Raw genomic sequence first — 27,832 nt, forward strand, 5'->3', positions numbered from 1 at the left:
TCATTTGAGAGGGCACGGCGAGAGGACAAAATGCAAGGAAGGCATATTAAAATCACCACAAAGTATGTAATCTGTCGTCGGACTTGGAAGGCACGTGAGAGGGAAATAAAACTCTGGACTGCTACAACTAGGGCTACAATAGCTAGAATGCGCCAAATGCAATATGTGTGGCATCATGCGGACTCATTTGGCACCACACAGTTTCATAGTCAATATTTGAGCTATCTATTAAAGCTGGAAGTAGCACGTGGACTGCTCTGAAATTGAACCGAACAAACCAGCTTGAGGGCGCAGACTGATTATCTCAGCACAGTGCATTTATTAAAGATCTGGTTGAATCATAATCTCCTAGAAACCAGGGCCAAATCCATGAGATGGGTTCGCTTTGGAACCAGCTTGTGCATTCAGCCCCAGGTTCATTCTAGAAACCAGGAAGAGGAATTTGCAAGAAAAGAAGTTAACTTTTGTGCTGCTATGGAATAGTTATTCCCTGCTTATGCATAATCAGTACCCCACATGTAATGGCGGGAGCTCCGGCCACACAGCATGTTTAATACTGCGCAGTCAGTGGTCCTTTGAGCTCACATATACAAGGAGAGACGTGGGCCTGGGACTTCACAAGCAAAACAAAATTAGCAGTACAGACCCAAATTTCCAACACACCCTATGGGTGGACAGCTGAGAGAACGTCGGCTGAAGTGTGGTAAACGCATAGATTAATATGGTGTCACTGGTGTCGCAGTACCCTTTCTGAGCTGGATGTGGCGCGTCGACCACCTGCGGAGGAAGCTTTGCTCACCAAGGGTAAAGAGTTGGCTATCTAGGTTAGGTTAGGTTAGGTAGCCCCACAAAAGCACTGAGACGTGCTAGCATCGGGAACATGAGCCGACGGGCTGCCGCGAGTGTACGGCCGCGTTCCTATTCTATCAAAGAATCAGGCCGATGGATCGCATGGAGTCGCTCGAACGACGGAGCCGAGCATCGTAACCACTGAGCCAATGCGGTGGTTGGTGGTGAAAACATTTATTAGGAAGGGACAGAAGGTATGTTTGGAGCAGCCTGTAAGAGACCGATCCTTACAAGCACTAGCCAGTGGCGGTGGCTGCCGCCTGGGCGCGCCTGAAGGCTTACAGTAACTCTACTCTGCAGGGCAGGCAGCTGCCGTTAAAGGAGGGGGTCAAAATTGTTTAGTGCTGCCGGGCACAGCAATGCATTGGTGAGAAGGCGGAGAAGGAGCCGCTCAGCCACCTTCTTGAGGCTTAACATGGGCGAGGATAAAGATGTTTGATAGTAGGTTGTAACATCTTCGAACGTGTAGACCGGATTAAAATCGGGTTCCTGATGGGGTGGGGAGGAGAAAACAGCCCGGTGAGAGAGCGCGCGGGCGGCTGAGTCTGCTGCCTCGTTTTTTACATTAACCCCTGATGAGCAGGGGCCCATATAAGGAATGTGCGGGGTCCGTATCCCGCATGCAATTTTGGTAGAGTCGATAGGCTAGGTAGGGAGTGCAGCCTTGTTCAACATTCCAACAGGCCCCTCGCGAGTCAGTGATTATGTATTCTGATTCGGAATGTGAGGCCGCGAGAGCAGATCTCTTTTCCTTGCGTTGCAATGCGGGCTCTGAAGGTGAGGTCGTTAACTGTGTTGCTGTTGTGAACTACCGCGACCGTGTACCATCCCCGGTGGTGAGGGTCGGAGGCGTCCACGTAGTATACACCTGTTTTGTTGCCATAATGTCGGGCTAAGGCTTCCGCTCGTGCCAAGCGCCGACCATGTGGTCTTCGTGCGACATGTTGGTTGGAAGAGGTCGCACATGAAGGGCGCGTCTCCACAGTTCTGGGATGTGAAACCTGTCTTCCATGGGAGTGGTGTGTTGGATATGGAGTCGAGCAAGAAGGTGGCGACCCGACTCCGTTTGTGACAAGCGCGTGTACTGGTTTGTAAGGTGCGCCTCCTGGAGCTCCCGGAAAGTATATTCACCACCCCAAGGGCCATAAGCCGGCTGTTTGAAGTAGTGATGGGGAGGTTAAGGGCACGTTTAACAATTTAGCGATGGATGACCAGGGCATCCTCCTCTTGTTTCCGTAGGTGGAGTTAAGGAGTCGAATAGAAAATTCGACTGGTTACACGAAGGCATTGGTCAGCCGCAAGGCATCCTTGTAACTTCGTAACCCCCGGCGTTGTTGGAAACCCAACGGACCATGTGTCCCACCTGGTCCCCCACCTTACGGAGTTCAGCCAGTGTAGTGTCTGGCCGTCTGTGTTTGTGGATGTAGAGTCCGAGTACCCGTTCCTTATCAGTTTCGCGTATGGGACCACTCTCAAGAGAAAGAGATATTTTAGTTGCGCACTTTTGTGAGCGGCGGAGGTGCAAAAATTCTGATTTTTGAGGGGAACATTGGAGACCGCAGCGGCGGGAGTAGCAGTCTACTGTACGGTGGAAGAGTATATTCTTCCACCGTGGTCTACTATATCGTCGCCGCTGTTTGCAGGCTGGTTTCAATGTCCCCTGTGCTTCTCCGCGTGGCCCACAGAGTGATGTCATCGGCATACAGGGCGTGCTGCACGCTGCGATACCACCCAGCCCAATAAAAAATATAAAAAGAACGAATTGCGTAGCAAGACAGCAATGTATTCGCTTGTCATAACCGAACACAAAGGTTAACAGCTCAAGGTGTTTTTAAGTGAATAAAATAAAGTCCTCCAGAAACAGAAATGAGCGTCCTGCCAATTTTCTGGGCTGCCATCCCTCGCCTCCTGTTGTCGCAGTCACTGAAACGGACAGCCGTTGATTCCCCTTTGAAGGGTCAAAAATAATTATCCATTTGTTTTATGAATCTTCATTCGCAGCCATGCGGTGATGAATTAAAAATTGGCAGTGGCTTAGCTTAGCTATGACAGCATATACGTAGCGAAAGCGAGCGCTGCAGCGACGATGGATGGATGGAAAAAACTTTATTGTTAATAAATTGGTGTTCTTGACCCTTACGGGTCGGCGCCGTGGTCGATCCTTGGTCCAGGATGCCGCACTTGACTGCTGCCATCGTGGCTCGGCGCACAAGGAATCGTTGCACTTCCTCGTCCTCGCTGGCCAGCAAGTGCTCCCACTGCATCACACTCGGGTTGTTTATTCTTGGCTCTAAGTCTGCCTTAGGGCAGGTCCATGTGACATGTTCTGGTGTAGGTTTACCCTGACACCACGGATATTCGTCTGAGTATTGTGTAGGGAAAATCTTGTATAGTTTGTGAAGGTGTGGTTAGGTACCGGTTTGTAGTCTGCGCCAGTCTACCGCCTCCTCTTTGGTGAGTGCTGTGTATGTGAGTGCGTGGCAAGAGATGGCGCCACCATCCCAGTGCCTGTGTGTGCGTGTATAGAGTGCGTGGCACAAGATGGCGCCACCGCCCCGAGCGCCCCAGCAAGTGCTGTGTGTGTACGGCCAGACGCCGGCCCTGTGTAACGTGTAACCCATGTGAATAAAGATTGCTGTTACGTTATCCAAAACACAACTGGCGACGAGCATGGGATAGCGGGGACCCGGACGCAAGCAAATACATCGCATCGTGATGCACGCAGGTCGTGCGAAGACATGTCGCATTGTGATGCACGCAGGCAAGTGAACTTGCGCCAGTAGCCAGTGAAGTGAAGCACGCTTCGTTCCCGCGCAAACATGGCGACGTTTGGTCGAGTCGAAGAATATGACAACAAAGAGCCGTGATTGTCATACACTGAACGGCTGGATGCGTTCTTCAATGCAAATGGCATCGAAGACGACGATAAGAAAAAGTGGGTATTTTTGTCGACGGTCGGCACAAGCACGTACGCGACGCTCCGTAGTTTGCTAGCGCCCGAAAAGCCTAAAGAAAAGAAGTTTACTGAACTCATGGCTATTCTCAACAGCCACTTCAGCCCCGCTCCATCGGAAATAGCCGAAAGTTATCGCTTCCACACCAGAGTACAGCTCGAGAATGAAAGCGTCGCGGTGTTCGTCGCCGAGCTCCGGCAAATGGCGGAACGCTGCAACTTCGGTACGGCGCTGAACCGCATGCTGAGAGACAGACTTGTGTGTGGAATTCGTGAGAGAGCCGTGCAGCAACGGTTGTTAGTTGAGAAGAGCCTCACCCTAGATAAAGCGCTTGAGATTGTTATAGAACGGCAGAGGCGGCAGAACTCAACGCAAACGAGCTGCGAAAGGGCCACGCGGACATACCGACTTCCCCAGTTCAAGAAGGCTCAGCGAATTATGTCAAGCACAAGAAAGAGCACCTGCAAGGGCTCGGTGGCCAAAAAGGGCAAGACCCGAAGCCTAAAGGCAAAATCAAAACCGGACGCCAAGAGAAGTCCAGGCCGTGTGTACGCTGCGGATCCCGTGATCACAGGCCCCCGGAATGCAAGCACATCAACACAAGGTGTTACAAGTGCGACAAAGTAGGTCACCTGGCGAGCTGCTGTTTGTCTGGTGCTGAGAAAGGGAAGAAGCTGAGCGCAACTGCAGTGAATGCAGTACAGTCGACCGAGAAGCCACCTGAGTACTACCTGCATTCTTTGCGTGCACAGTCACCCCTGAAGCCAATCACAGTGACATTCATAGTCAATGGAGTGCCACTGGAAATGGAGTTGGATTCAGGTTCTCCCGTTTCGTTAATCTCAAAAGATACTTACCGGCAGCACCAAGGTGTTTTGCCGCAGCTTTCACGACCAGACATCAAGCTGAACTGCATACGTGGAACAATACCAGTGCAGGGAACGCTGGCGGTTGACGTATGTCTTGGCAAGACTACATGTCAGCAGACACTGCTTGTAGTAGCCTAGAGCCCTAACCTGTGCGGCAGGGATTGGCTTACAGCATTTGAGCTGTTACCACACCAAGTAAATGCAACACAGCTCGAAAGCACCACTGAAGGCAAAGTGAAAGAAATGCTGCAGGAGTTTGAAGAGATCTTCAGACCAGTCTGCGGGACACTGAAAGGACCACCGGTGCATATCAACGTTCGACCCGATGCACAGCCACGATACTTCAGACCTCGCACGGTACCCTACGCACTTCGGGCCAAGGTTGAAAATGAACTTCAGCGTCTAGAACGTGAAAACATCATCACACCAGTGGACCATTCTGAGTGGGCTTCGCCGATTGTACCAGTACTCAAAGCAGTTGGCCAAAGTGTCAGGATTTGTGGAGACTATAAGATCGGTGTGAATCCAGCAGTGGTAACGACACAGTACCTATTGCCAAAAGTTGAAGACATATTCGCATCCTTGCAAGGCGGAGTCAAGTTTTCCAAGTTGGATTTCCGCGAAGCTTACTATCAGGTGCCTGTTGATGAAGAAACCAGTAAGCTACTGGTCATCAACACACACAAGGGTCTCTTTGCTTACAACCGTCTGGCATTTGGTGTTTCATCAGCACCTGCCCTCTTCCAGAAAAGAATGGAAGAAACCCTTCGTGACATCCCAGGTACATCAGTCTACTTAAACGATGTTTTGGTGACAGGAAGAACTGACGCAGAGCACCTTCAGAATCTGCGTAAAGTTCTGCAACGAGTCAAAGAGTCAGGGTTGAAGCTCAAATAAGAAAAGTGAGTTTTTCAAACCATCTCTCATTTACTTGGGCCACGAGATCAATGCCACTGGTCTTCAACTATCAAAGAAAAACACAGAAGCCATCATTGAAGCGCCCGAGCCCAAGGACGTTGGTGAGCTGAGATCCTTCATTGGTCTCCTGTCATACTACGGAAAGTTTCTGCCGAACCTGTCCACACTACTAGCACCGTTGTATGCACTGCTTCACAAGAACAGTCACTGGAGGTGGACAGATGAAGAACGAAAAGCTTTTGTCAAAAGCAAGGAAGCCATCATGGAGGCAAAAGTGTTGGCACACTATGACCCATCTAAGGAGCTCGTGCTAGCTCGTGCTAGCCTGTGACACTTCGCCGTATGGTGTAGGTGCGGTGCTTTCACATCGTGATAAAGGGGTTGAATTCCCACTAGCATTCGCATCTTGAACTCTCACACCTGCGGAGCGAAACTACTCACATCTGGAAAAGGAGGCACTAGCCATTATATTTGGTGTCACACGCTTCAGAGACTAGTTGCTATGTTGCAGCTTTATCCTCATCACTGATCACAAGCCACTGGTCGGCATCTTCCGTGAAGATAAAGCAATTCCAGCCATGACTGCTTCACGTATCCAGCGTTGGGCACTCACACTTGGTGCCTACACGTACACTATTGAGCACCGACCTGGACGTCTCAATGGAAATGCAGATGCCATGAGCAGGCTACCACTGGCAGTGCTCTTTGCTGATCCACCTGAACCACCAGAGCTGGTGAATTCAGTCTCAAGCATGGAAAAGCTGACAGTGTCGGTGAAGCAGCTTCAGCACTACACGAGTTGTGATCAAGCCCTAAGCCAAGTGCTGCTGTGGGTCAAGGACGGATGGCCACAAAGCACCCCAGACAAAGCCCTACAGCCATTCTGGCAAAGACGTGATGAGCTGAACACGTACGTATAGAAATCTCTTGTACTGGGGTAACCGAATGGTGGTGCCTACTCCTGCCCAGAAGCATATCTTGGAACTGCTACATGAAACGCACCAGGGAATGGTTGTCATGAAAGGCATGGCAAGGTCTTTGTTTTGGTGGCCTGGTATGGATGCTGAAATCGAAAAGTGTGCTCGACAGTGTACACAGTGTCTGCAGAATTCTCCAATGCCAGCAAAGACTGAACCAGTGTCATGGCCTGAGCCAAGTGAATGCTGGGAACGTGTGCACCTGGACTATGCCGGACCATTTGAAGGTAAAATGCTCCTTGTACTTGTAGACGCCAAGTCAAAGTGGCTTGAAGTTATCATCATGCCAAGTGCAATAGCGGAAAACACTGTAGAGCATTTGAGGGATATTTTTGCACGGTTTGGGCTGCCAAGGTGCATTGTAACAGACAATGGAACCCAATTTACTGGCCAAGCTTTCCAGGCATTCCTTTCGGAAAATGGCATTAAACACCTACGGACAGCTCCTTTCCATCCGGCATCAAATGGTTTGGCTGAGCGAGCAGTTCGAACTGTAAAGGACGGCCTCAAGAAAACCACGGGTGGAGATCTCGAGCTCCGGCTAGCGAGATGGCTGCTTATGTACCGTAGAGCACCCCGCCCAAATGGAACGTCACCATCTGAGCTGATGTCAGCATACCCAATGAAAGCGAAGCTGGATCTTTGCATTCCTAGAAGGGAGGAAGAGAGTGCACCCGAGCAGTTGCTGACAGAATCCAAGAGGCATTGCGGAGAGACGAAAAAGGGACCCAAATACAAGAAAGGTGAGGTTGCAGTTCGCAATTTCGGCAGAGGAGCTAAATGGTGGTTGGGCGAAGTTGATGAAACGAATGGAACTTCGATGGTAACGGTTTCAACCCCTCAAGGGAAAGTTCGCCGTCACAACAGCCAAGTGAAAAAGCACTTGGCCACTCCAGCATCAAGTGCAGCGGGTTCACCTGCAAGCACCGAGGAAGACGTAGCCGGCACCGCAAGCACCTTGGAGGCTGCGGCGATGCCATCTGTGAGACGTTCAACTAGAACTGTTCGCAAGCCCCTACGTTACCGATAACCTTCTTAAGGAAGGAGGAGTGCTGTGTATGTGTATTGAGTGCGTGGCAAGAGATTGCGCCACCATCCCAGCGCCTGTGTGTGCGTGTATAGAGTGCGTGGCACAAGATGGCGCCACCGCCCCGAGTGCCCCAGCAAGTGCTGTGTGTGTATGGCCAGACGCCGGCCCTGTGTAACGTGTAACCCATGTGAATAAAGATTGCTGTTACGTTATCCAAAACACAACAGTGAGCCTTTTGTGTGGGGCTGGGTAGCGTTTCCGCTGACCCCTGTAATGATCGAGTATATCTGAGTACATGGGGGTAACTGGGTCAAAGGTGCCTGTGGTGCAAAGTCCTGAGTCTGCTCGGTTGACGTACCCTCGAGATAACTCGTCTGCTGCCACGTTGCCCCTCATCCCCTCATGTCCGGGAACCCACACTATACTATGTTTAGTGTTTTTGTCTTCTCGTCGTGTGTAGAATATGATTGGAGATGATTGAATATGATTGAGTTAACCAGGGTCTTTTGTTGCAAATTCCTCTTCCTGGTTTCTAGAGTGAACCTGGGGCCAAATACACAAGCCAGTTCCAAAGCAAATCCATCTCATGGCTTTGGCCCTGGTTTCTAGGATATTATGACTCAACAAGATCTCTAATAAATGCAGTGCTGAGAACATCAGCCTGCGCCCTCAAGTTGGCTTGTTCGGTTTAATTTCCGAGCAGTCCACGTGCTACTTCCAGCTTTAGCTCAAATATTGACTGCGAAAGTGTGGTGCTGAGTGAGCCTGCATGATGCCACACATACTGCATTTGGCGCATTCTATCGTAGCCCCAGGTGTAGCAGTCCAGAAAGTTTTATTTCTCTCTTGTGCCCTCCGAAGTCAGACAACTGATTACGTACTTGACGGTGATTTTATTATCCCTTCCATGCGTTGGTTTCCGGCCCACATGGGCAGTGACGTGTCGGAACGCGGAAACGTGAACCACAACGAGACGGCCAACTCGGCCGCGCGAGGACTAACCAACCGCGCGGCTGAAAGCACGGCCGAGTCCTGGTCGCGGCGCAGTGCCAAGGACAAGATGACCACCTTCAACGAAATAGTGAAATGGTACAGACTGAACAGACAGACTATGCCGCCACCTCACCCGGGGCTTACCCGGAAGGAGGCAGTGTTATATAGACAGTTACAGACGGGGTCCCTGCTCACCCCGGTGCTAGCTAAGCACGTGTGTCCGAGTGTGCACGCGAGCGACATATGCAGACTGTGCGCGAAGGAGAGAGCCACCACGGCTCACATCCTTTGGGACTGTAGCGTAAATCCTCGCGAAGCCAGCGAGAAGACGACGATCCCGCCGCAGCTAGAGGCTGCAACGAGGAGCTGTGATCAAAATACAACTCAAGGCCGTCCAGCAGATCTCGGCAGCTCTCGAGAGGCAGCGACCGAGCGAAACCGAGGAGAGGGGGGCGGCACCCCCAGGAAGGGGGCGGCGGCCCTCTCGAACCCGCGGAAGTAGCGAGGGACGTAAAAAGACCTCAAGGAGCACAACGCACGAGATTGACGTAGTGGCCGCGTCGCGGTAAAAGCTTGTCCTCCCTGCTTGGAGGGAGCTAACTGACTCTGCAGGCTTTCTAAATAAAAGTTGTTCTCTCTCTCCATGCGTTGGGTGCACAGGTCACCCCTTTTTGTCCTCTCGTTGCACCCTCTCAAATGAATTCAGTGATATGATCACAGCTGCCAACAGCCTTTATCAGTTTGTGAACTTTCCCACAAGACGATGCAGTGGCAACGTTTCCACACTTGACCTGATATTCTCAAGAAGAACTCTAGTTTGGGCTAGTTGGTTCATGATTCAACAGGAAAACGGCGCAAAAGACGTGGACAAAAGAGACAAACACGACAGGACCAGCGCCAACTTACAACTGAATTTTATTTCGCACCAAACCGCTATGCACCATCGTTTCGGAAAGGGGGACGTGGCAACGTCTTGTCAGTAGCTACCTTCAAACCCACCTTGGACGCCTGGTAGGCAAGGACCCTTTTCTTGTGCGCAGTTCGTGCGAGGTGCAAAACCACCTGGAGTCTTTGCCCCCCCAAGCACTACACAGGGTTTTCCATCGACATTGAAGAGCTGTTTTATTCCGTTCCCCATCAAGGACTTTTAAAGGCTGTCAGGGAAACCATCCAGTCCACCGGCAAAGTCCCTTTTCAAAATGCAGCAGGAGTAAGCGTTGACAATTTCATTTATTTGTTAGAATTTTACCTAAGTTCGACTGCTGTTTTGTTTGATGGAAAATTCTTTGTTCAGAAGAAGGGAATATGCATTGGCTCGTCTGTAGCTCCCGCCCTTTGTGATATTTTTCTCTCCATTGTAGGAGCCGACATCAGATGCCACCTTGTTGATCCACACGTAGTTTCTGTACATAGGTATGTTGACGATTTCTTGGTTATCCTTAAAGACACTTCTGAGCATGAGCTAGACGCTGCGGTCGCAAGGACTATGTCCGTGTTTTCAGAACACAGCCAAGGCCTCAGTTTTGCAAAGATGGCTTGTGTTGGATGTATAATCCGCGTTCAAAGAAAGGTTTGCTCCCCTTTGACAGTGCTCATTCGAAGCTTGTGAAGCGGGCAATTGTTTCGAACTCCTTGCAAGCGTATTTGAACAAATCATGCCCCCATATGGTCTCGTCCAGTTTCAGTGCTCAAGTTCAGCGGTTAAAAGAAGCAGGATATCCCTCTTGTATGGTTACTTCCGTGTGTGAAGCCATACTGCAGAAGCTGAAGCAAGGTCCTAAAAGCAAAGATCCAGTTTCACGCAACCGTGTGGCAGTAATACCGTATATCCACAAGGTTTCACACAACCTTAAAAAAGTAGCAGGCAGACATAATGTTCAGGTCGCATTCTCAGCCCCCTGCAAACTTTCTAAGCTTTGCGCAATGACTAACGGGAAAAAACAACCGGCTTGTACTATGAAACATCAAAACAAGTTCACACGGTGCAGGACGCGGGTTGTTTACCAGGCTCAGCTACATTGGCCAAACTGGTCGATGTTTTAATGAGCGTGCCAGCGAGCACTGCCGGAATCTGCGGAATAACGAAGGAAGCTTCCTAGTGGATCATTGCAAAGCCTGCAGGGGTTGCCGTCCGGAGTTCGAGGAAACTATTTTTTTGAGGAGTGGGAAGGACAGATTTGAGAGAGAGGTGGTCGAAGCCTTTTACATCAGGAAAGAAGGGAGCAGATGCGTCAGCAAGCCATCCATTACGCTTAGCAACGAGGAGTACACTTTTCTAGAAAGTTTTCTGTAGGCTCTTCGTTTTGTTTTGTTGTGCATGCTCTTTCCTTTGGCATTGGTTGCAATTTTTGAACATTTTTTGACGATGTGCGGTTTTTGTTCTCGTTTTTTACACCTTTGACGCTGACCTTGGCCTGAGCTCCGCATTCATCCTTTTTCATGTTTCTTGTTGGTCATCGGTTATCATTCATATGGCTGCTGGTTGTTTGTTTCCAATTTTTTGCTCGTTTTTATACCTTTGACGCCGACTTTGGTCTCAGCTTCGCGTCCATATTTTTTCTGGTTGGTCATCGGTTATCATTCATGTGGCTGCTGGTTTTTCGTTTCCAATTTTAAGGTTTGCACCCTTCATCCATTTCAACCTTTTTTTACCTTTGACACTGCTTTGGTCTTAACGCTCCATTCTTCACCTTTTTTTCCACGTTTCTTGTTGGTCATCTCGTATCACTCAAGAGTGTGTATCGTTTTTGGTGTTTAAGAGTTGCTTGGCCATGACCGTTTTAGTGTTGTTTGCTATACTTTTGTTGGGTTTTTTTAGCCATGATAGTATGTTACGTGGGTGCTATCGCGCTTCATGTGTTAGATATCTTAGTGCACTATCTTTTCTACGGCCTGTGCATGATCACACGGATGTTAGGGCGTGTTGGCCTACATAAAGGCGGGTTTGGTGCGAAATAAAATTCAGTTGTAAGTTGGCGCTGGTCCTGTCGTGTTTGTCTCTTTTGTCCACGTCTTTTGCGCCGTTTTCCTGTTGAATCTGATATTCTCAGCTCTGCCCGATATTCTCTACTTAACACTGATATGCTGGTGGGATCCATCTTACCCATGCCTGGTATTGACCGTGATGCTTGCTGTACTGGCACAAATTTCCCACTGGCGCTAGTCACCGATTGTAGCCTTGCCGCGTAAAGTGTTGTTTTTTGAGAGAGGTAATTATATGTAGTTTAATTAAGCACTGCCTTGAGGCCTTCTACGAAGTTTCTAAACTACTCTAATACTTCTGATATTAATGAGCTATGGGTGCTGTTTAAGAACAAACTACTTCCTCTAATCGACAAACACGTGCCATCCAAATTCATATCATGCAGACAAAGACATACTAACAAACCATAGTTCACTCCTTAAATAAAGCACCTGCTGAAACAAAGAGGCCGCCTTTTTCGACGGTACATTAGCACAAAGGATGACGAAACATATAGCCAATTAGAGGAGTTAGGAAGAACAATCATACTAAAGATAAAACACGCCAAGGATGTCTTCAGTGCCTTTCTAATTCACAAGCTGAAACGTAACCCAACAGAAATATGGTAATCTGTAAAATCCACTGGCAAAGACAGCTCCAAGCTCCGATCTCATATCCGGAAGGTCTAATTTCTGACGATACAGAAAAAGCTAATCACAAGAACAACTACTTTAGATCGATGTTTTCTGCACCTACTGATTACAGCACAGCCGGGCCGATCCCCTATTGCCTTGATAGTATGGTTTGGTTTGGTTTATGGGGTTTAACGTCCCAAAGCGACTAAGGCTATGAGAGACGCCGTAGTGGAGGGTTCCGGAAATTTCGACCACCTGGGGTTCTTTAACGTGCACTGACATCGCACAGTACACGGGCCTCTAGAATTTCTCCTCCGAAGAAATTCAACCGCCGCACAGTATGTCAGATATAATTGTTTCTTTTGAAGCTGTCCTAAAACTTCTAGAGGAATTAAAAGCTAATTCAGCCACTGGTCCTGAAAACATTCCATATCATGTGCTTAAAATGTGTGCCCCCGTTACAGCCAAATTTATTGTTGTCCTGTTTAGCGTGTCATTATCTTCAAGTGCTCTCTGCCTGACGAATGGAAAGTAGTGAATATTGTGTCGGTACACAAAAATGGTCCTCAATGCCAAGTTGAAAACTGCAGGCCAGTATCGCTAACCAGCGTGTGTTGCAAGTCTCTCGAGCACATTCTTTACTCTTCTATATTTCATCATTTGCAGGATCACCAATTTGTCAATTTTCAACATGACTTCACAGTTGGATTGCAATGTACGACCCAACTTGTTGAATTTTCACATTTTTTTTCCCTTGTGATTATGTAAACAGGCTGACTGCGTACTGCTGGACTTTCAGAAGGCTTTTGACAAGGTGTCCCACTCTTTGCTGCTGCTTAAACTTTCTTGCCTTGGTGTGCCTTACATCATCTTACACTGGGCAAAGGACTACCTCCACGACCGCCGTCAAAAAGTCATCATCAATGGCGAAGAGTTACACTGTGTACTGATGACATCTGGTGTACCGCAGGGGTTCGTGCTAGGACCACTTCCTTTCTTAATTTTTATAAATGATATCGGTTTGGGTATAACTTCTAATCAGACTATATGCAGATCGCGTACTGTATCGAAATATAGAAAATGAAATAGATACTCTACAAACAGACCTTAACCGGATCATAGCATGGTGCTGTAAATGGAATATGACTAAATCCTAAAAAATGCAGCCATCTTCGTTTTAGCCGAAAAAAAGATAAGCATCTCGAATAGTTACGTTTTAAATAGTCATCAAATAGCCTCATATTAGGATGTTAAGTACCTAGGAGTTTATTTTCCCATAATTTAACCCAGAACAAGCATGTCGATACATAGCAATATAGGCTGGTCGCATACTTACGTATTGTAAAGAAATTTTTGTAATGTAACAAGTGACGTGAAAGTAGTTCTGTATATCTCAAATGTGCGCTCAAATTCAGAATACGCAACAGTCATGTGGGATCAAGCTACTGAAATCCTTATCGATTAACTGGGAGCAATACAGAATCCCGCAGCCCGTTTCGCTTTTGAACACTTATGATTGTCACAGCAGTGTCAGCACGTTAAAAAAGCACTTAATATGGGATTCCCTACAGCTCCATTGTACCTTCTTCAGATTAGTCTTCACCTCCCACATACATTCCCCGTAGAAGAGACCACAGCCTCAAAACACACGACATTGCCTGTCGGACATCTCTATTTAAAACGACTTGTTTCCCATGCACAATAAGCACATGAAACAACCTCCGAAACTCAATAGTTTCATTAGATGACAGCTTTCCAGCCGCTCTTAAAACACAATTAAGGGGACTAACCGCTGAATCATTGTACCATGCACCACAAGCTATTGACTGCTCTCCATTTTAACTTTTTCATGACTTGCACAGCATTTCCAAAGTGTTTGTTACTGGTTATAGCTGCACTGTTCCTGGGTCTTTTGAATGGATTTACATCTGTTCAGTGCTTTTGCCTTTCACTTTGCGTACCCCTGTACACTGATGCCCAGTGGAGAGATATGTACGTACTCAGAATAAATATAAGCATTACTGTTATATATCACTTTCACCTACCTTGACATTGTATGGCAATACTTTATACAGTTAAAATTCAAGCTGAAGTTTCACTACTCAGGACACCTAGTGAGAATGAAACACTTAGTACTTTCAGCATGGCTGCCATAACTTGGAATGAGTAAGGAAGTGCTAAAAGCAACAAATAGACTATACAAAGTGCACAAAGGCAAATGACAATAGCAATGTCCAATATTTGCACAAACAAAGAAAAGGTGACACACATGGCTTAAATGAGGTGTTTGTGACATAGCTTTTTTTTTTTGTGAAACATGTCCAGCCATAGGCTGTGAATCCAGGTGATGCACACATACAAACAAAATTCAACACAGAAATATCATTACAACAATTACAAAAAAAATCATCTTACATCAAAGATAAGCACTGCCCATGGAAACAGAGGAACCTGCGTGCAGCTCCAGAAAAAAACAAAGAAAAGGTGACAAACATTGCTAAAATGAGGTGTTTGTGACATAGCTTTTTTTTGTGAAACATGTCCAGCCATAGGCTGTGAATCCAGGTGATGCACACATACAAACAAAATTCAACACAGAAATATCATTACAACAATTACAAAAAAAATCATCTTACATCAAAGATAAGCACTGCCCATGGAAACAGAGGAACCTGCGTGCAGCTTCAGAAAAAAAAAAAAAAAAAATGCCACACAGCAATTTGAAAATGCCCTAGTTGCTGAAGCTGGGGTAGTCCTTTTATCTGTCCATTCGGCAGGCAGGACATGCTGGAACCACCTGAAAATAACACAGAACGTAAGAGATCCGTTTTCAGAAGACATTCTACTGTCACAACATGCTGGTTACCAGAGAGGTTAGCCTGTGTAAAACAGCCCAACATGTCACATTCTGTGCAATGTGACAACACCTATGTCAGTCTTGCAATACAAGTGTCATTTTTTGAAAGACCCAGTACAAACTAGTATCGCACACTGCCACTGTCGGCCATGGCGTCCAAATGCAACTGCAACAAATTTGCATGGACAGGAAACTTGCCAAAATCAAAGCTCCCTACTGTGGGCCAACGTCACCAAAACTGATGCACGAGAACAGAGCAACTTTTGTAAACCTGCCGGGAATTTAGAAATCTTTGCTCTTTCAATTGCTCCACAAGAGATAAAAGGTTTGCTGCACAAATTCTGTTCATTCCCAGCAAACCAAAAACCTCTCAGAGATGTCTAGCTAGACGTCTCAGAGGTTTTTGGTTTACTGGGTTCATACTTGCCAGGGTGAAAAGAAAACAGATGCCAAGTCCGGCTAACACAGACAATATAGTGCACGCAATCTATTTCTTCAAACCATTCTGAGCATCACTGTGCACTAGAACAAAGCACCAAACAGTAGGATCTCTATAAGCGGAAATAGAAGTAGAACCACCACTTCAATGGAGCTCTAGTCGAAGACTGGGGTTTTCAAACTGAGTTCCGCAGTCAGCTTTTGTTGATGTTCCGTGAGCACCCATACTGGCATGTCCCCAGTGTCTTGGCGCAGCCTGCCAAGATACTGCCTCACCGGTGGACGCACGATTAAAATGCTGGCCAGGTGGTATGCAAAGGGTATGGAGCACAAGGTGACGCGTGCTACGTGCAATCGCTCGTGCGGCGAATGGAACTGCGGGCTGCACCACCGAGATAACCCAGCCAAGAGAACAAAGAGCGTGTGTGTCTTAACGCGCACTTTTGACGGGCATTTTAATGGCTTCGGGAGCTCAGAGGCAAGGTTTTGCTGGCAGTAAGACCATTTGCACCAGAAATCCAATATCTTTCACAACTACAAAAAAAAAAAAAAGTTGCTAGAGGGTAGCACTGCTAAGCACGAAACGTTGAGTGAAAGCAGCTTTCTGCAGGTGGACATCAATGTCCACTTACGTGAAAACGAGATTGAGGTGTCCACTGACCCAGGGAGCCAGTTGCGCGCGGTGGTTGTGTTTATGGTGCTCGGCTGCTGGCCCGAAAGTCGCGGGTTCGATCCCGGCCGCGGGGGCCGAAATTCGACGAAGGCAAAATTCTGGAGGCCCGTGTTCTGTGCGATGTCAGTGCAGGTTAAAGAACCCCAGGTGGTCGAAATTTCCGGAGCCCTCCACTACGGCGTCCCTCATAGCCTGAGTCGCTTTGGGACGTTAAACCCCATAATCCAACCAACCAACCAGCCTTTCCTTTCAGACAATGTTGAACACCAACGCCAACAAACCAAATGAATTCCGGCGGCCCAGTTGTTTGGTTTGGTTTGGTTTATGAGGAAAGGAAATGGCACAGTAACTGTCCTCTTGGTGGACGTCCGAACAGCTTAAGGGGAGGGGAGAAAAGAGGGCATGAGCCCACACCACCACCCCTCCTGCTCCACTTGAAGGTCAAATTGCGGCACTGGCTTGACTAGGTCAGTAAAGCTATCGTTCCCTCAAAGAAAAAAAAACTCCAAATTATGCTGACACAAGCCGGAAGCTGCAGATAGCCAATGAAGCCTGATGAGACGTCACGTGCTTCCGTGTCTAGCCCAGCCAGTCGAATGCGCGAACACGAGGGAACATTTGTCTAGAGACATAGTTTTCTGCACTCTTGTTTTGGGGCTTGAGGCCTGAGGATGAGTGAGGGATGGGCATTGAATAAAAAACTGCTGAAGGGTATTCACAAAAGGGAACGAAGCAGCAAAAAAAAGCACAGCGGATCCGTTCCCAACAAACGCAGAGCAGTTGTGACGCTTGTGATGAGTGAATGTGATGGGTGAGGCAAGGGCCCTTGGCACACAGTGAAGACTGTTGGAGTTCCTTGAGGCAAAAAGTTTGAGAACCCGTGGTCTGAAGTTTATAGTTTATTAAGGCAATGCAAAAGTCTCGTTAAACGAAACCAAACTTTCCCCCCATGGAGTAAATGAAACTACAAAATACAACTGAAACTGCACCGCAAAAGGGCAAGCTCAGGGCCATCGCGGTACGGGTCATTGCTCTATGGTTTCCATTTGTGGTTTTTCTCTGGTTTTGATATGTAGTGCAAGCAGAATCGGCAGAGTAAATAGTAAAAAGTAGAGGTGTGCCAATGTTCGGAATTGCCAATACGAAATGAGCATGTCTGTTTTTTGGTTCTCGTACAATCCGAAAAACGAATACTATTAGAAAAGTTTCAAAGATTTGGCAGCGACTAAATACCGCAAACTTTCATAAATCGGACCGTGGTAAAAACCGCAACATTCGGCCAATTATCCGAAGATCAACTTCAAACCCCCCGCCCGCAAAATAATACAAAAGCACCCCTTTTCTAATCTGTCGTGTGGGCTGGTCACAGTCAGACGCTGCAAGGCTTTAGACCTTATGCAGAATTCCACAAGTGGGCTTCTCCACACGCCACAAGCAATGAAAACAATATGTCCAACCAGCCGCTTCGAACGCGGCTTATGGGGTTTAATGTCCCGAATTGAGCCAGGCTATGAGGGATAAACTAGTGAAGGGCTCTGGAAATTTCGACCATCTGGGGTTCTTTAACTGCACAGACACTGCACAGTACAAGGACCTTCTAGAATTTTGCCTCCATCGAAATTAGACAGCTGCAGCCGGGATTGAACCCGCGTCCTTCGGGTCAGCAGCCGAGTGCCGTAACCACTGAGTCACTGCGGCGGTGCTAACATTAAATCACAATGTGAAAGCACGTGGGTTTTTCTATTATCCTGCCATACTGTGTTCCATACTGAGTGCCCACACCCACGGCACTCTTTCTGTTGCTTTCAACTCTTGAAGCGTGAGCTCCAGCTGGCTGGTAATTTCGATTAATTGTGATATGTAGGTTTTTGCTACCCATGTTTTTTTATTTTTCAGCTCCACTCACGAGTTCATGGGTTTCATTTTGTCACTTGCGTGATCACACTACATATGTTGCACACACCTGTGCTGTCAATCATGCAGTATACATTTCTGTGCATGAGACTTCTTTTTTGGCGGTCTTGGCAAAGAAAAGGCACTTGCCTAATTACCTTTTCCCGAGTTTTTCACCCCAAACAAACATTTCATGTTCAAAAATTTTATTACTTGCGCACCCCTACTAAGGAGCTTTGAGTAAGAGCAATGTTCAGAACTCTTTCTGCACTGCCACTCAAGTACAACCATCGGCCCAAAGCTAAAGCAAAGAAATGGCAATTTTTTTTTCTTCACAGCTGAGTGGCCTATTCCACTGTATTTTATAGGTGGATTTTACAATTATACCTTTTCTTTAATTTGCAGTAACTTGTCAAAAAAATCCACATTTTTTTTTTTGTACTCTTTCGCAGTGAAGTCTGCGCTCATATTGGTCCATTCCGCGCTCTCTCTTTTTAGATGCAACTTCTGATAAATGGGTCCCTTCAAATTTTATTCAAGGAAAGTCTGAGTTTTTGAGCCACGTTGAGATGATGACAAGAAAAACTGATTACTCCACGTGGCCGTTCATCTACATACGAACGAGGCAACCAAACCCATTGCAAAAGGTTTTAAATCAGACACACTTACCACACAGCTCAGCCCTTTCCTACCGGAGTGCAACACAGACACTCAGACTAGGGAGCCACACGAGAGAGTTCCAAATTTATGCAGGTCAGGCGCCTGGTCTCCGGGTGTCGCTTGAAGAGCTCCACGACAGCGGGTTGGCCGTCCGTGGCTGGGTCAGTGACCTGCAGAAAGAGCACACGTGGTACAAAGGGCATAGTTACATTCAGCATGTACAGTGAAAGCTCGTTAATTCGACCCCCGTTAATTCGGAAAATCGGATCATTCGACGCACACGCAAGGTCCCCGCAATTATACATAGAAGTTTATGGGGCGAAACTCTCGTTAATTCAAACAAATTTTAGCGTGCGTCGGTTTTATAATTCAACTTCATTCCGCAGCCGCCAAGCCGGTGCGCCAAGAGCAAAAAGAAAAAAAAAAAAACACTACCGCGAGTGGCGCTACTGTACAGCTGATAGGCCATCCATATGGTCATCTTCATCAGCAGCATGAGAGAGGGCGAGGGAAGCACGGTTAGCGGCGGCCGAAGCGGCCGGCATCTTTCTTTGTGGTATGTTGCATCGCAGCAGTCGTGTTGGTGTAAGGCGGTGCCGTTTTTGGTAATTGCACGCTTTGCCAGCGTGTTTACTCAGCTGCTTTCGAGTGGGTAGTGCGCAGTGCCTGCGCACCTGGCCTTTGTGTCCTGTCAGCTGACCGAGGATGAAATAATTGAAGAAGTGGCAGGCGCTGCCAACAACGATTCGTCAGAAGGTGACGATTGTGAGCAGTTGTCCCAAATGTCGAAGTGCACGGTGAAAGAAGCTGCAGAAGCCTTGTCCAAGCGGGAGGACTTCTGTGAACAAATCCCCGACGGTGCGTGTGCCGCGCAGCACCTGGCAGCTGTTAGAGCTATCATAGTCGTTCAAATTCACTCAAAAAAGCAGGAGACGATAACAGATTTCTTTGCCAAATAAAGGTACGTCCTGTTGCGGCAAAAATTGTTTTTTGTTGGTCATTCGCTATTTCGACACTCGGATAATTTGATGTTTCGTCGCGGTCCCGTCAGTGTTGAATTAACGAGCTTTTACTCCCATGGCAACTACAGCAACAAAATATTTGCATTTCCAAGCCCAAAGGCAGCACCTGGCCGTTGGACACCTTGTAATGGAGGGCGGTGGATCAGTACTGTGTAGTGAGCAGCTTCTCAGAGTGCACAGAAAAATTCTTGCAACGCAACTGTTCTTTCCTGCACACCACTCGAATCGAACGGGGCTGCTACGGCAGCTGAGGAAGAAACCTGAAACCCAACAATTTTGCACAGAAGCATTTTTGAGAGGAAAATCGCTGATGAACGCGCAAGTTTTCCGTAAAATGCAAGATTTCGCAGTAACAATCAATATATCCGCAGATCATCCAACAGCAGTCTTGTATCTTTTTTTTTGTTTCTATTAACGTTTTTGCTATCGTCAATTGTGTTCCCCATTGATAGTTTAAGGCAGTGTTAACTGTTCGCTGCGATTGACAGAAACTCCATATCAGAAACATTTTGCTACATATCAAAGGAATGAACAATTACCTTGAATATTTACAGAAGAGTATCTTACAATTTTCAAAGTTTTTGTCCAAGAATGTAGGGCATGTGTATGTTCCAATGACAGAGTCGTAGCTACTGCAGCAAAGGATGCTTTTCAAAAATATTTAGCTGCCTTCAAAACATGCTGCCAAGATATACTTCACGAAATGCGCCAGCAGTTTTATTGTGATGATGTCAAGGAAGACTGTGCCATCTTTTCATCCATAGAACCCATTCGCTAACCACTGGAAAAAAAAATGGAGAAAACCAGGAACTGCAATCTCTGCGCTAAAAAAAAAAACAGAACTTTGAACAAGTGTAATGTGCGGCACATTCCAGGTCATCTCCACTGCAGGTCCTCATGAGACTGCTTTCTCTAGTAGCACAGCAGTCACATTTTTACCTTGAAAGAAGGCCTCGGAAAGTGCAGTGTATTACGTACGCCGCTGAAAATCGGAATGGTAGCTAAGAACATTTGCAACGTCTTGTATATCTTACTCTTTTTTTTTTGTAATCAACTTCACCCTCAGTGCAATGGCTTATTTTTGTTCTGCTCGTATTTTTTCTCATTACCAGCAAACTTCACCATTAAATTTTAGAAAAGTTGTGCACACACAACTCTGTCTTATTTTAGTTTTGAGGTAAAATCAATAGGCTGCAGTTTCATGCGCGCACAGTTTTATTTTAAAACACACAAAATAGGTCATTTCATCGCGGTAAGTTAAGAGTTGAGCCCCATTATAACGAAATTCACGAGACACGAGGAAAGAGTTGAGCTCCATTATGACGAAATTCACGAGAAACGAAAAATTGCAAGAAATGACCTATTTCACTACACAGTCCACAAAAAATGCTTCATTCCAAGTATCAGCCAACCACAGTAGCTTTTGCAGCCTCGGCATTATTGCAATGCCACTTCCACACAGTTTCAACACAGTGCACATTCGCCATTGCTCGTGCCACACCTGGCAGAAAAAGCAAAAGTGTGCGCAAGCTTGTGAGCTGTCCAAGTTATGTGCCACTCACCCTGATGAGGAGCTCAGGGTTATCAGAGCCAACGATGTCCACCAGGGCTGTTGACGTCCTGTCGGACCAGCGGAAGCCATCCTCGGGGGACAAGTTGCGTAGCCGGCACAGCAGCGCCTGGACACACACACACACACACACACAACAGTGAACGGTTAGGACCACACAAGGTGTATATTAGTAGTGTAGTGGACTCCCAGCTTAACAGCACCCCCTGTTACAGTTGCCTTCTCTTGGAATCCACCCTTAAGGACCAGCGGTTATCTTGCCTTCGCATTACATGCCCTGCCCAAGCCCACTTCTTCCCCTTGATTTCGACTAGGATGTCCTCAACCCATGTTTGTTCACTAACCCACTCCCTTAACGTTACACCCATCACTTTTCTTTCCATAGCTCGCTGCGTTGTCCTTAACTTTAGCTGAACCCCTTTGTTAGCCTCCACGTTTCTACCACATAGGTGAGTACCGGTAGGATACAGCTGTTGTATACTTTTCTCTTGAGGGATGCTGGTAAAGTGCCATTCATGATCTCAGAGAACCGGCCATATACGTTCCATCCCATTCTTCTAGTTATTTCCCTCCCGTGATCCAGATCAGCGGTCACTACCTGCCTTAGACGTATTATCTTTAGTAGACTTATTCCCTTACCACATCCAGCACCGCGCTACCAATTGTGAACTGCTATAAAGCACAAATAAATGTCCCTAAGTGGCACACATGCTATGAGCAACACAGCAGTGGAGGCTCCAGGTTCATTTAGAGCACTTGGGGTTCTTTAACATGCACTGACATCATACCGATATGCAAAAAGCCAACTGTGTGCAGTGCAATAACATCAAATATCCCTAGGTGATTAATCTGAAGTCCTCCACTATGGCATCTCTCATTGCTCAAGTGTCATTTCGGGACACTAAACTGGAGAGTGAGATTTGTTTTCGCCACATCACCCTTAATGTTGGAATGTGCGGTGACGCAGTTCCTTTTTTTTTTTTTTGCTTCCAAGATTTCTTACTTGAAATGATGCATTAGACACTAATATACACAAATCACCCACTGATATTTGCCCACAACCACCAAATAATTTACAACGAAGACCCATAGTTTACTGTGACTGTGCAAAAAAATCGCAATTTAAGGATTTTTCACGAAAGCACCTGTTAGCGGCCATTTATATGTATGCCACTGATGCTATGGACATCAGTAGGAACGGCAGTATTTACTTATATAAATACAATGCGAGATGGAGGTTTGAGAACTCAGAACAATCTCTCACTAAACACGATCTATTCGTGCCTAGCATAGGCCGAGGGTCTTCCAAAGAAACGCATGCTGCACGTTCAGGACAGAAGCAGCGGATATGCAGACGCTATTTACAAAGCAATGCTTCAGACAAGCAACTACAGAGCAAATAAACTACAATACTTCAATGCACGCAGCCTCTTTACACAGCAGCAGCAGCAGCCACCACCACGCCCTCACTACTCAGTGTTTCGAGCTATCCAGTCCTGCATCCGTTTGCCCTTTACTGCTTTCCCTACTCCACTCAACTGTTTTCAGTCTGGCAAGGCTGCTTTAGCAGGATTCTGGAGTAGGCTTGTGCAAACATTGGCACTTTTCTTCAAATAATGTCGAAGCAACTACTGTATTTACTCTCGTAACTTGCGCACTTTTTTCTTTAAGCCTTCAAAAAGGGGATGCACAAACTACACAAAATTGGCTGTGTGACAACCGTCGATCTGCATTGAGTTCAATGAGCATTGACTCAATGAGGATCGAAAGTGCCCGTGTGACAGGGGTATAACATAACGCATCAGTCATATACTCTGACACGACCTCCCATGGAAGCCGTTGGGAGTGCGGGGCCCATAGCATTAAGTGTGCAACGCCATAGATTCAACTGGATGTTGGCCATTTACCAAACATTCTGATCGAACTGAATACTGATTACTTTTACTATTCGATCGAATATTCGCACAAGCCTCTTCTGGACTGTGGGGAGTGGAAGAAGTTGGAAAGCTTTGGGCACACAGACAGCGGCTTTTTGGTCACAAGACTACTGCTGACGTAGTAAAACGGGCTGAAAACATGCCTGGTATGGGAGGCGCACCAGGAAGTCGCCTAGAATGTCTACGTTTCGCAGCTCGGACAGGTACGCCTGGTCCTTGTTGCCGAAGTCGACATATCGCAGCTTGAACTGCAACCAAGAGAGAGAGAAGGGAAAGAATTGGACAGTGTCCGAGATGACAGGCCATACACAGTCTGTTCCGGACATGCCGAACTCTGGAGGGACGGTGAAACAGACTCGGGAATACACTGCATACACACCAGTAGTGGCATGCTTCTTGCAGCGCCACTCGATAGGCCTAGCACATGACAGCCACAGCAGACTGTACTTTCAAATTATTAACTGCCTGTCGTAAGAGGTCTAATCCTGTTGCCAGCACACTAGAAGTAGAATAAACTCTCATTTACAGACGGTTTCCGCAGCACCAATCAGCAGTGAAGCACACATGGCGAGGGCTGCTGCTAGGCTTCGTTCGGCCAGACAGGTTGGTTTCTCACCACACAAAGCTGTGCACCGAAAGTTCCCTTTACCCCATGACAGCAGTGTCGCGTGGTAAAATAATACGAGAGACTAAAGGCCATCAAACCCCACGTTTACTTCTTCATGTGGTTTCACAGTGCCAATGCTGTCAGCAGGCATCCAATGCCGTGCAGCCAACACGTATCCACGCGCAGCAAGTAACCGCGGGAGTGCCGCTACAATCACTCGATATATGCGGATTGTATTAAGTTTTGCAATCCTGAGGGCGTCAGCCAAACCACCAGCTACAAAAGTGATCCGTGCGAAAAGGAAAGTGCATCGATCGATTACCGCACTGCAAAAACAAAGACTCCATTTTCACTGAAAACTGGGCTTTTATAACACAGAAAACCCTTTAAAAAATTTACACCCGTGTTGCCATCACCAATCGATTCTGCAAGTAAACTGCAAAGCATGGACAGTTTTTTGGGCACGGATCCCAGAGGCCAGGACAGAATGCAGATCAAGTTGTCCTCTGTGCGCTCGACCCCTTTTTATAAAGCCCCTGTGGGCTCTCACAACAGCCAAGAAAAGTGAACGGACACTGCTGTAAAGGCAGTGGTGACAAGGAACCCCAGAACTGAGAGGAGTGCAAGAAGAGCATACCTCGCCAGATGGAAGCGGGTCGGGAGCGGCCAGCACGGCTCTGTAGAACACGAGGTCCGCCCTGTACCGGCAGGCGTAGACTTTGCCAAACTCAGGCCTGTCCACTGGCTCGCTGGCATCCTGCAAATTAATATTAGAGAGAGAGAAAAAAAAAATGGCAGACGATTTAGTGCGGTTAGCCCAAATGAGAGTCAGGTCTTCACTTCAGCTTCAGTTCGAGGCTCGGTTTTCAAGGTCAAGCAGGCTCCGGACAAATATCTGGCAAAATTGGACTTGAGTTCCGCCCTAAGGGTATGATGTGGTAGTGTTAATGGGTTAGTGCCCATACAAGCGGAATTGGTCATTCCCTGCTTTACATTCATAGATCCCTGGGAGAGTCTTCGTACCCCTCCTGGCACAGTGGTGCAGCGGTGAAGCGATGCGCCACTGCCCTGCGATGGCAGGTGCTGCCACCTGTAGGGCTCGCGGGACTCGGGTTGCTCTTCCCGAGCAAACTCAAGTCAATGCAGAGAGGTTGGTTTGGTTTGGTTTATGGGGTTTAATGCGCCAAAGCGACTCAGACTATGAGAGAGGCTTTGGACAGACAGGCACAGTGGTGAAATGAACAAGATATGGAGCACAGGCACCCAACAACTGAACAGTGGGCTGCTGCAGGCAAACGTTTGCAAGCCGACAACCCAACGACACACACAAACACACACATTTCCAGCATGACGTTCAGAAGAATGTGCCAGTGGGTCTCTTCTCGGAACTGCCAACACCATTTGGGGACCGCTTTTTTCTTTTTTTTACACCTCACGCACATTTCTATGCAAGCTCTCCTCACCCAGTTGGTTAAGCACGGAAAAAACGCTGTCAATGTTTCTTCAAGCTTCGTCCCCACGGATGTGCAGGGTCGTCCACTCGTAACTTGAACATGCAAGAGGTATGGCTGCGCTCTTCAGCTTTTTCAAGCGGACTTTCCGGCTACTACGTTTTTTCGCTGGTACATTTTACAGTGCAGCTCTTAGGCGCCCGTTCCTGCGTTCCACATCGTCGTCAGTGTAATACTGTGTTATGACGCGTGACAGAAAGCATGTCACAATAGGCTGACACAATAGTCTCAATTTTGTTTTTCTGAGGTCCCGTGAATAACTCAACAGTGGGGTTCAACTGCAAACAACAAACGAACACGACAAACGCGTAGAAGAGGTCCAATCACAAATGAATGAATGAGCAAGGAATGAGGTCAGAATGAATACAGAATCTGCCTTGCTGCATGCATGTGGGACACACCAGAAACCCTCCCACTCGCGAGATGCAGGTTGTCCTAGAAAGCGCCAAGACGCATGGAACCCTCACCTTGCAGTACTCGTTGACTGCGCTCATGAATTTGTTTAGCACTTTCAGACCTGGGCCACACATCTGGATGCAGATTAGTCCATCCCCTTGGATGTCGCTCAGGTGGCAGCGGCCCACGCATCCCTTTTCAGGGAGCTTGGGACCCGTGAGCCGCTGGAAGATGACATCGTTGAGATCCACGTCGTCCGCACCCCAAGTGTCGTGCATGACGACGGACATCGGCTCCTCTCTGCAGCACCAGAAAGAACAAGAAAGGGTTCGCAAGGAGGAGGAGGCAGCTACTACACTCACGTCACTGATACAAATACTGGATCGGTTTACTGGTTTATTTGGGCTTAACGTCCCAAAGCGACTCAGGCTATGAGAGACGCCGTAGTGAGGGGCTCCGGAAATTTCGACCCCCTGGGGTTCTTTAACGTGCACTGACATTGCACAGTACACCACAAGCCTCTAGAATATCGCCTCCAAAGAAATTCGGCCGCCGTGGCCAGGATCGAACCCGCGTCTTTCGGACTAGCAGCAGAGCGCCGTAACCACTCGGCCACTGCGGCGGGGTGATACAAATACTAAAACAAATACTGGAGGTAACTAAAAAAAAACGCAAGCAGGGTTCACACAGGGCACGCAGAAAAAAATTTCAAGCATATTCAAGGTCTTTCAAGGCCCTTCCAGAAGTTTTTCAAGGACCTACTACACAGCACTATTTCGTAGTTTTGCGACACAGTATATTTAAGGCGCGGGGGACACTAGTCTTACACCCATTTTCCTTATTTTTAGTCCAATCCGAATGAAACTATATCACCATGCTCAGTTCTTTATGCCAATTTAAACTATGAAATTACCTTTCTCATAAATGAGTGTTCACAAGATAATTTTAATTAGACATTCATTAGTGCCTCTGTGCAAAAAAAACTGCTCAATAAAAAATCGTTTTTAATCCATGGCTACATAGTATGGTCAGTAAAGAGTGGAATAATCAAAACCACTCTTCCATTTTACCCTCATTAGTAATTTTACAGCACTTGGAATATCAATATTCAAGGCGTGAATGTAATGCATCGATAAACTTTGCGAAATTATAAATTTTGAAGTGAGAATGGACAAATCTGCTTCGATTATTGCACACATTGTGCTTTCAGCTTCCCTTAGCAAACAGTATGACCTCTCTATTTGTCCTAGATGTTGAGATACTGACATACTAAGACAGCCAGATGTCCAAAATTTTCATGCCATTAAACTGTCTGCTCCTGCATAAATTCAGCCCACACGATGATCTGAATTTAATATTACGGTCAAAATGCTGATTTCTTGAAGGAAAAAATTGGTGCAGTTGGAAAATAATAGCTGGAGATTCCACAAATGTCACTTTTTGAAACCCAATTTTTTGGTCATTTTTTGGTCTCAAAGACCAGTGTCCCCCCCTATATTTAAGGAAAATATATAACCATCACGTTTATTGCACTTAGTAACTGCACTCAATGAATGGCCAATGCGTGCCAAGGAAAGGTCCAGGAGACCTCCTGAAGGTTTGCCTCAATGTCTGTTCAGATTCAGCTATTCTTCAGCCTTGGACTTTGCCGCTTTTCTCATGGAGTTTTTTTTATTATGAAAGAGGTCGTTAGCTGTTCCCGCCTTTTTCAGCATAGTCATCTGCTGATGCAGACAGGTCACTAAACAACGGCTTCGAGGGTCTTCCTTTTTTTTTCGTTGAGACTGTCACGCTGGTCTTCAGCGCAGAGCCACTCTGACTGCTTAACATGTTCTTGTTCCTGCTTCCTCTGGGCTTCCAGGTAAGCAATATAATGACGCCTTGCAGCTAATACAGCCTTCCTCATGTCTTCAGTGACGGCAATTTTCCACTGCATCACACACAATTCGTTGCGAAATGCAAGACAGGCCTTTCAAGTTGCTAAAAAAAAAAAAATGCACCTCTGCATAGCTAGAGGCTGCGCACGTCCTAAACGGGGACAGATGATGGAACCAGATAAAACAGTGGAAAAGCGGGTAAAG

General features: G+C 47.1%; 2 protein-coding genes across 5 annotated transcripts in view; one reads left to right on the top strand and one right to left on the bottom strand.

Annotated features, from left to right (window-relative positions):
• LOC149370683 (tudor domain-containing protein 7A-like) overlaps window positions 1-27,832 on the top strand; it is a 239,297-nt gene that overhangs the window by 60,502 nt on the left and 150,963 nt on the right. The gene's annotated exons all lie outside the window — the stretch shown is intronic.
• LOC149370684 (uncharacterized) overlaps window positions 13,430-27,832 on the bottom strand; it is a 58,400-nt gene continuing 43,997 nt past the window's right edge. For all 4 annotated transcript variants that reach the window (XM_089562800.1, XM_089562806.1, XM_089562794.1 and 1 more), the window contains 6 exons: window positions 25,823-26,051; window positions 24,482-24,601; window positions 23,381-23,485; window positions 21,293-21,409; window positions 18,718-18,878; window positions 13,430-14,984 (listed from right to left, as the gene is read on the bottom strand). In XM_089562800.1, the coding sequence (XP_089418926.1) occupies window positions 18,765-18,878; window positions 21,293-21,409; window positions 23,381-23,485; window positions 24,482-24,601; window positions 25,823-26,051 (685 nt within the window). In that variant the 3' untranslated portion in view covers window positions 13,430-14,984; window positions 18,718-18,764. The remainder of the gene's footprint in view (window positions 14,985-18,717; window positions 18,879-21,292; window positions 21,410-23,380; window positions 23,486-24,481; window positions 24,602-25,822; window positions 26,052-27,832) is intronic.

This window comes from Amblyomma mixtum, chromosome 1, assembly GCF_055824585.1.
Source record: "Amblyomma mixtum isolate Tamu chromosome 1, ASM5582458v1, whole genome shotgun sequence".
In the NCBI taxonomy this organism is placed as follows: Eukaryota; Metazoa; Arthropoda; class Arachnida; order Ixodida; family Ixodidae; genus Amblyomma; species Amblyomma mixtum.